The 8,253-nt window shown below is 32.2% G+C and overlaps 1 protein-coding gene across 1 annotated transcript in view; it reads left to right on the forward strand.

Moving 5' to 3' along the window:
* Positions 1 to 283: 283 nt before the first annotated feature.
* LOC110098249 overlaps positions 284 to 8,253 on the forward strand; it is a 17,215-nt gene continuing 9,245 nt past the window's right edge. Inside the window, exon 1 of the mRNA XM_028693285.1 lies at positions 284 to 506. Coding sequence (XP_028549118.1) covers positions 420 to 506 — 87 coding nt within the window. The 5' untranslated portion in view covers positions 284 to 419. The remainder of the gene's footprint in view (positions 507 to 8,253) is intronic.

Here is an 8,253-nt window from a genome sequence, read left to right on the forward strand (position 1 = left end):
GAGTGGTGGTCCGATGGAGCCCAGGGACTTAAGTAGTGGCTCGGTGGAGCTCAGGGCCTCAGATACACGGAAAAATTATTATGTCCGGACAAAAATCCAAAAATCCGAACGTATACCTAGCAATACTGAGTGCTCGGTACCAAGCTTCAAATAATGTGGCGCATTATTATTGATCTCTGGATGCATTCTATTGTTCGATGCCGGGACACAATAATTACTCCCATCCCTAGTGCTACCTCCGGAGTCCGCACGGAATAATTTCTTAAGCGAGGAGGCAACCCGTAAATTACTAAATTTATAACTAAGTTCAACCTTTTCTGTTCCCCGTAGCTATTGCTCTTTCATCAACTTCGCCGGTTGCCATGCGAAGTCTAAGTGAATCGTAAAGATCGGACCTGAGAGTCAATTTGTTCTTATTGATGGCATTTCTCATGGGAGATTGGCCCTCGTACGATCCTCAAAATTTCAGCCAGATCCGTCCTTCCGATCCATCAGCGCAGCCGTCGGTCTGCGCCGTCTCCCTTTCTGTTTAATTTTGCTTGTGCTCTTTCCCCGTCAATTATGGTCCTAAATTGCCCAAATTAGGCTCTCTTTTTAGTAAGGTTTATGTCTGTTATCTCTGTAGGAGGAGTTGAAATAAGGCGATTAGTGAAGTGTGAAATGTCATTTTAGATATGCGATTTTTATAAGGGTTTTCAGTTTTCTTTTTCTGACTTCAAAGTTCGGATGAATATTATACAAGTATGATGATATGAAAGAGTGAATATTATACAAGTATGATGATATCTAAAGAGTGATGAGTACCTCTGTTGTTATCCTAATAATCATGCTGAGTTTAAGAAATTTGAGTCAAGAAGTGGGTTGAAGATTCTGGTTTGTTTTAGGGTTTTGTTTTGATGAGCCATAGCTTAGATTTTTCTAGCTTTCTCAATACTGATGAGATCATTAGTCCATTGTTGGTCACATGATTTATGAAATTTCTTGCCAGTTTTTATTGGATTGAATGAATTGTTTTTGGTATCATTCTTAGTGTATTGAGGATTGATCATGATGCTTAACATAGAAGTTACTGTGGAGCATTTTTAGGAACTATGATAGACTAATCCATGAAAAACTTGGTGTCTTACAAGGCCGATTTTGAGTTCCTGTTCTCCAATTTTCTTATGTATGAATCTGTTGAAGTCTTATGTTGATATGATTGGGTGTTTTGGTTTCATTTAGCTTACTCAAATTTGCAGCTAAGAATCAAACCAAATCTTACTTTTTTTTCCTTTGATTGGCTTGGACTTTCCACTGTTAATGCCTTTTCATCAAGAGCTTGATATCATTTATTTGTTTTGATTAAGACAATGCCGAACTTAGGCCAGATGAGAAACTTAATCAATCTTATTTAAACTTGAGATAGTTGGGATAGTGAAGCAATTTGATTAACTGTCTATCCATGTAGTCACATGAAATAGATCAGCAGATTCTTATGTGATTGTTTCGCTAGCTGTATAAAAGGTGGAAAATCTTATAAAAATTATTTTTTATTGTTTAATTTGTTGGAAAGTTGTTGCTTTCCCTTACACCAAATCACTCTTTGAGCTGCTGTTGAAGAAAAATGAAACTCCAGTGAACGTTGGACCTTCAAATTAATCTATCTTGATTAGCAAGAGCCTGAAGTTATGGCCAATGATCATATTCCTGAAGGATGGCCCATATCTTATTGATTGTTTGAATGATAAAGAAATTATGTACAAATGTCTTTAGGGTTTTGGAATTTTATCTAGACAGTGAAGGAACTGAAATCAATTGTCTTACTACTAGCTGTTTTTCCAATCTTATCTCCTGAGATTTGATAATGTCGAGTTCTTAGATAAATAAAAGGGCTTGAAATGCATGATGAAATAGCTCTAAGAATATGCAGTCTTTGGCACCCTGTGGGAGTTTGCATGAATTTTGTTTTTTATGATGGTTTTGTTGCTAGAGAACCTTGTAATCCATTGAAATTGCCTTAATTCCATTGGTTTGCTATGTGAAGGTAAATATGAGCTCATAGGAGGTGTTTTGAAGAAATTTTAGGATGGGAATGTGGCATCCACCAACTTAGCAAATGGGAGGTGAAGCAAAAGCCCATACTAGTGACATAATGAAAAAGAAATATAGAAATGAACGAAGAAAAAAGTAAGAAGAGAAAATAAAGCTTCAAGATGTAATCACAACTATTGGTCATCATAGTGATCCTCACGCTTCATCCTTTCTCGTGATGTAAGATGCATAATGTCCCACTATGGCTTATCATAAAGCCATCTTTTAGGTGTAAGTCGTGCCACACATTACTATGACTTTCGATTAAGGCTTCAATGTGCGCATAGATACCTTAATTCAAATCTAAATATTGTTCAAAATATTTTGATGATAAAACGTAACATAAAGTAACATCAACACCATGAAGAATTGCAAGACCAATATATATAGGAAAATTTTTGGACAATTAAATATATTTCTTACATGAAAATTAAGATTGATTTGAAAATAAAACTTGAAATTGTCAACTGAAAGGATATATTAATTAAGTAGAAAATGTTATTAAATAAATTTAATAAGTTTAGAAATCTAAGTCTTAAAAATTGATTGTGTATGTGTGCTTTTAGAGCAGAGATAATCTATTATGTGCAGTATTTTGCTGGCTATTAAACATGATACAGAAATGCATGTGCAAATAAACAAATAATATATGATGAGTTGAGTATTATTCCCTCAATGATCAAGGACTCAGTATTGAATAATTAATTACTTATTTATATTATAATTAATTTAATTCAACAATTTGATGAAAAACTTGTAAAAGCTACTTCTCCAACCTAATCTTTAATTAAATGGGGACAAAATCATGGTACACCAAAACACACATTTTTAGTGCTTACACTTGATTTCAAAATTATAAAAATGGATTGTCAATTGAAGATAAATTTATTTTTAATTTCTTCAAAAAATTAGAAAATCTAATAAGATTAAACAAATCAGTATATTCATGTGTGAACTAATTTAAAAGATCACATGAAGTTCCATTCTCAAAAGATGGCAAATTCTAATTGAGCATATTCCTATCCCAACTATTAACTTGTGTTTTTTATCTTTTTAAAGCATAAAATAACTCTTTTGATGTAATTAAATTTAATCGATTTTAAGTTGAAAAATGGTCATTAGTCAACTAAATGAAGAATAAAAATGGTCAGACAATCCTAAATTTAAGATATTAGAGATCAAAATACTGCACTGATAAAGATGTTCTGATTAAATCATAAATTCATATATGAAATTAGTTCAGAGTGGATTTGAGAAAATAATATAGAAAACTCATGAATTTTATGATTTAAAGATAAAGAATAAAAATAAATTAAAGAAAAATAGAATATTGTGCAGATTTATGTACAAAATCATGTTGAAACTTTCTTTCAGACACCATTTTTGTGCTTCTTCTTTCACCACTTCTCCCCTTAATGAAACTTTCTTTCACACACCAAAAAATCCCTATTTTAACTCCTCAACATAGCCCCTAAATGCATGAGTTTAAGTCATAAATCTTCTAACAAACATATATCAAAAGATCTTCTCTAGAATAAAATGTACAAATCATCTTTTATCACTTATCAACCATAGTTGAACTTATACACAATTATTTTTTACATACATAACCAACAAAGTTAAAAAAATATAACGCGCACAACACAATTTCTTACCACATATAGCAATCATGAATAAGAGATTTCTAAGATTGGTCACAAGATTGTATTTAAAGCCCCCAGCACTAAAATCACTGCAAGAACAAGCGCCTAGCGCTAAAAAAAAACTAGATATCTCTAAAGAAAATTTTTGCTAGAATTGTCAAAGGAATTGCCAAAACTAAATGTTGCCAGAAAAATAACTGCCTAGAGCATAAGCACTTCACTGAAAAGCATCTTGGTGCTACAAAACTTTCCAAAGAAATCATTCTAAGAAATATCCAGAACTGTCCAAATAACAACACACAGCATACACCAAAGGAATGCCAAACTTATAAAACACCCCCAAATTTAAACAATGCATCTCCTCAAAGAAAAAATATAAACTTTATAAAGTAATATGGATAACGAATTTTCCTGATAGATGTGGTTACTGGTATTCAGAGTCTTCTTTGTCCTGCTGCATATTGCATAATATTTTGTGGATTAGGAAATAGACTATGTTCGGCCTGGCATTTAGTAAATAATTCTTAAAATATTTGCCATGGCTGAGTTGAAGTCATCCAGTTAAAGTGTTGGCTCTATTGGTCCATGTAGTAGTCCATTTGATGTTCCTTTTGCTGTAATATTGTCATTAAGTCATTTGTTTTTTCAACTTGCGAACCTAGTCAAATATAGTCATAGAAGGCTTGGACCTAGGAGTTTGTAGGGCATGGGATTGATAAGAACTTTCTCCAATATCTAACAGTGTTGATCTAGAGCTAAATGATGATTTTTTTTACTTTGACTAGGATCTTTTTGGATGCTGCACTTTCTCAGAAGATTCTCCAGAACCTTGCCCCTAAACAAAGTTGGTAAATGAGTGAAGAGTGACCTAATACTTCTGTCGTAAGTCGTAACTTATTTCAAAAAGTTAAATATACAATTATTAATAATTTTTCCTATGTCAATAGAAAGTTCATTCTGAATGGCATAATTTAAAACAACGCTATCTCCAGTCATCTCACTCAAGTTACCACTGAATATTAATTTCCGATGAGTGAAATAATGCCATGCCTTAGCTATTGATTTCATACCCTAAACATGGGAACTTAATGAATGTATCATCAATTTTCTTCCGTTGAGTGCTATATTCAAGTTTTATCAAAAACCGTTAAATTTTATCAAAATTTGGATATCCATTGTAAAAAGTGGTGCTATCATCATTCTCAACATATTTTAAATAATATACTCTATGTATGGTGTCCTTATCAAATAACACTCATTTCCTTCTACAAAACCCTAAAAATTTGATGTTCTTTTACATTTGCATGACATTTTCTAACCATAGGTAGTACAACTACATCATCATTGGAAGAGAAATATTTCCATCCCTTTCTTCTATTGCCTGCTCAAGTTTACCCCCCACGGTTATAAAATCTTCTTTTATGGACAAAATTTTTCATCACTACAAAATTATTGCATCTAACTAACAAATTTCTTAGAGTTTTATGATCTCTTCTTCCTCTTTGAAAATATTTTTATTTCTAGTGCTTGAAAATAAGCAAGGAATTTATAGGAATGCCCGAGCCTTGCAAAAATAAAGCACATGCATGTGGGAGAAGAAGTGGGAAGATAAGCGTACTAATCCCCAGGTGATCTTGAATGGAGGGACCCTGCTAAGCTATCTTTATAGAGTTTTGAGATCCAAATCTCTCTCAACATGAAGCGCCTAAGTGTTGCCTGAAGCATCACGACGCTTGGATACTACCACTGAAATGTTCCTCGCTCTGTCAATAATATCTATCCTTTGTGATTTGATAGCTTTGGATTCAAAGCATCATCCGCATTCATTTTAGTCAAAATTTTCTGGACAATAATTGATTCAGCATCGCAACCCTTTGACAGTAGCGCCTAGGCACTTTGTCACACATTCAAAATTGCATTTACTCTTGTTGTTAGATTCGTTAGTTCTGCCTCATCTTCAGCTGTGCATTTTATGCATGCATTTACAACAATTTAACTGCTTTTAGTCTTATGCTTTCAATTGCCATATAGAGTGCCTCAATGCTGGTCAATGCCAGCACTACAACACTTGGTATTCTTTTGACTTTCTTCTTGTTCTTTGGTCTGGATCTAGCACTAGACATCTAATTTTATTTTGAATATCATCCGAATATATAATGAACTCAACACCTAAGCGCTTGATGTTATAGCGCTCCACTGCTTTTCCTCCAGATCACCTAAGCGCAGACTGGTCTATATTTTAGCAGACTGTTCCAATTGATATTTTATATGCAGTCATCTATGCCCATAATAGATCATCTATAAGCTTGTTGACCAATCTTTTTTTGATGGGTTGAATGTCTTCTCTAAAATTCTTTTAATTTCCTGGTTAGAAATTTCATCTTGTCCACTTATTTAGGACTGGTAGGTAGTGGCAATGTCATGCTTTGCTCCATATTTAGCTAGCAATAATTTAAATTATTTATTGTAAAAATGGCTTCTTTCATCATTTATAATAGCTTTACATGTATAAAATCTAGTGAAAACATTTTTTTAAGAATTTAACAACTATCTGGGAGATATTAGTAGATGTTGCTAAAGTTTCTATCTAGTTAGATATATAGATTCCACAATAATTTATTGATTTTTATATGAGGAAATGAAAGATCCCATAAAAGCTATCCCTCAGACATAAAAGAAATTCATTTTTGGAATACAATTTAAGGGTATAACATGATGAGTAGATATATTTCCTCTATCTTGACACCTATCATAATTTTTTGCATAATTATGTGCATCCTTTAACAAGGTTGGCCTATAAAATCCACTCTATAAATTTTTGTAGTTCTTAAGCATAAAAAATGTCTATCATCCTCAAGTTGTGGCACTTCTCAAGTAGATTCTCTACTTCACTTGGACATATTTTCTTATGATTTGATCATAATATTATTTATAAAGAAAAAATTTATCCCATAAATAATATCTAACGTCATACATGAAGTTGCATCTCTATTGATAAGATATATCAGGAAGCAAAAAAACACTAACGAGAAAACTAACAAAATTATTATACCGAAGAACACTTTTATGGTAAATGCAAATATTCATTCATCAGGGAACTATTCATTAATTTCTTGAGGATGTTTATTTTATTTTATTTCTGTTTAGAAAAATGATTTTCCATTTGTTTTTTGGTCCCTGCGTATCATGAATCTTTAAAGCAAATTTTTGTAGCAATAAATCTAGATAATCAACTTGGGCTTTGCATCATTTTTAGCAAAAGGTATTTGATTGTCATGTGATCAGCATAAACAATTACTTTTATTCCTATTTAATAAATCTAAACTTATCAAAGAAAAAGATAAATGTTAGTTCTTTTTCAGTTGTGTCATTGTTAAATTGTACTTCATTTAAAATCTTACTTGCCTAAGATATAACATGAAACACTTTATTCCTTCTTTGGCCTAAAATAACACCTATTGCAAAATTACTTGCATCACATATAAGTTTAAAAGATACGTTCCAATTAAGAACATGAATCATAGTTGCAATGACAAGTTTATTTTTTAATATTTAGCAAACCTCTAAACATTTTATTTGAAAACCAAGAGGGATATCTTTCTCTAATATATAAAATGATTTTTATTAATTTAGAGAACACTTTTATAAATCTTCTATAAAACTTGCATGACCTAAAAATCTTCTTATTCCTTTAACTAAAGCAAGGTTTAAAATTGCGTATTCGGGTATTGAGGCGTTTTTCGTTCGTGAGGCGAGGCGTAAGCCTCAAGCAAGAGGGATATCTTTCTCTAATATATAAAATGATTTTTATTAATTTAGAGAACACTTTTATAAATCTTCTATAAAACTTGCATGACCTAAAAATCTTCTTATTCCTTTAACTAAAGCAAGGTTTAAAATTGCGTATTCGGGTATTGAGGCGTTTTTCGTTCGTGAGGCGAGGCGTAAGCCTCAAGGCGATTTGAGGCGTAAGCCTCAAAATCAAAAAATTGCGTAAACATAAAATAATAAATTTTGTATATACTAATGAGTAAATAATATATAAAACATAAAAATGCACAAGATAAATAGCAATGACATTAACATATCACATAAGAAGTTAGGAACTCACTAGTCATTAGCATTATCATCACTCATCAGTCATCACTAAGGGGGTCTTCATTTGAATCATCATTATGATGAGCTGCTCTCTCATCTTCCCCCTCTCCTATAGAGTCCAATATCTCCCAATCAGCTTCTTCTTCCTCATTATTAGTTATATTCCTCTTCCCTAAATAGTAGAAATTTTTGAACAATATCATAATGAATAATAGTGTAATACATTAATAAAATTTTTGAACAATGCCAGGATATTTCTTCTCCTTTATTTGGCAGACCAGTGAGAAGGGCCACTTCATCAGCAGTGAAAGGAATGGGTTGACCTTTTATAACAAAGCATTGTTTTGAAATGTCCCACCTTGAGATCAGCTCATAAATAAGAGGGACATTTTGCTCAAACCCAGGAAATTCCAAAAACTGTATCATCTTTAAATGTTTCAAT

This window comes from Dendrobium catenatum, unplaced genomic scaffold (assembly GCF_001605985.2).
Source record: "Dendrobium catenatum unplaced genomic scaffold, ASM160598v2 fragScaff_scaffold_249, whole genome shotgun sequence".
Taxonomy (NCBI): Eukaryota; Viridiplantae; Streptophyta; class Magnoliopsida; order Asparagales; family Orchidaceae; genus Dendrobium; species Dendrobium catenatum.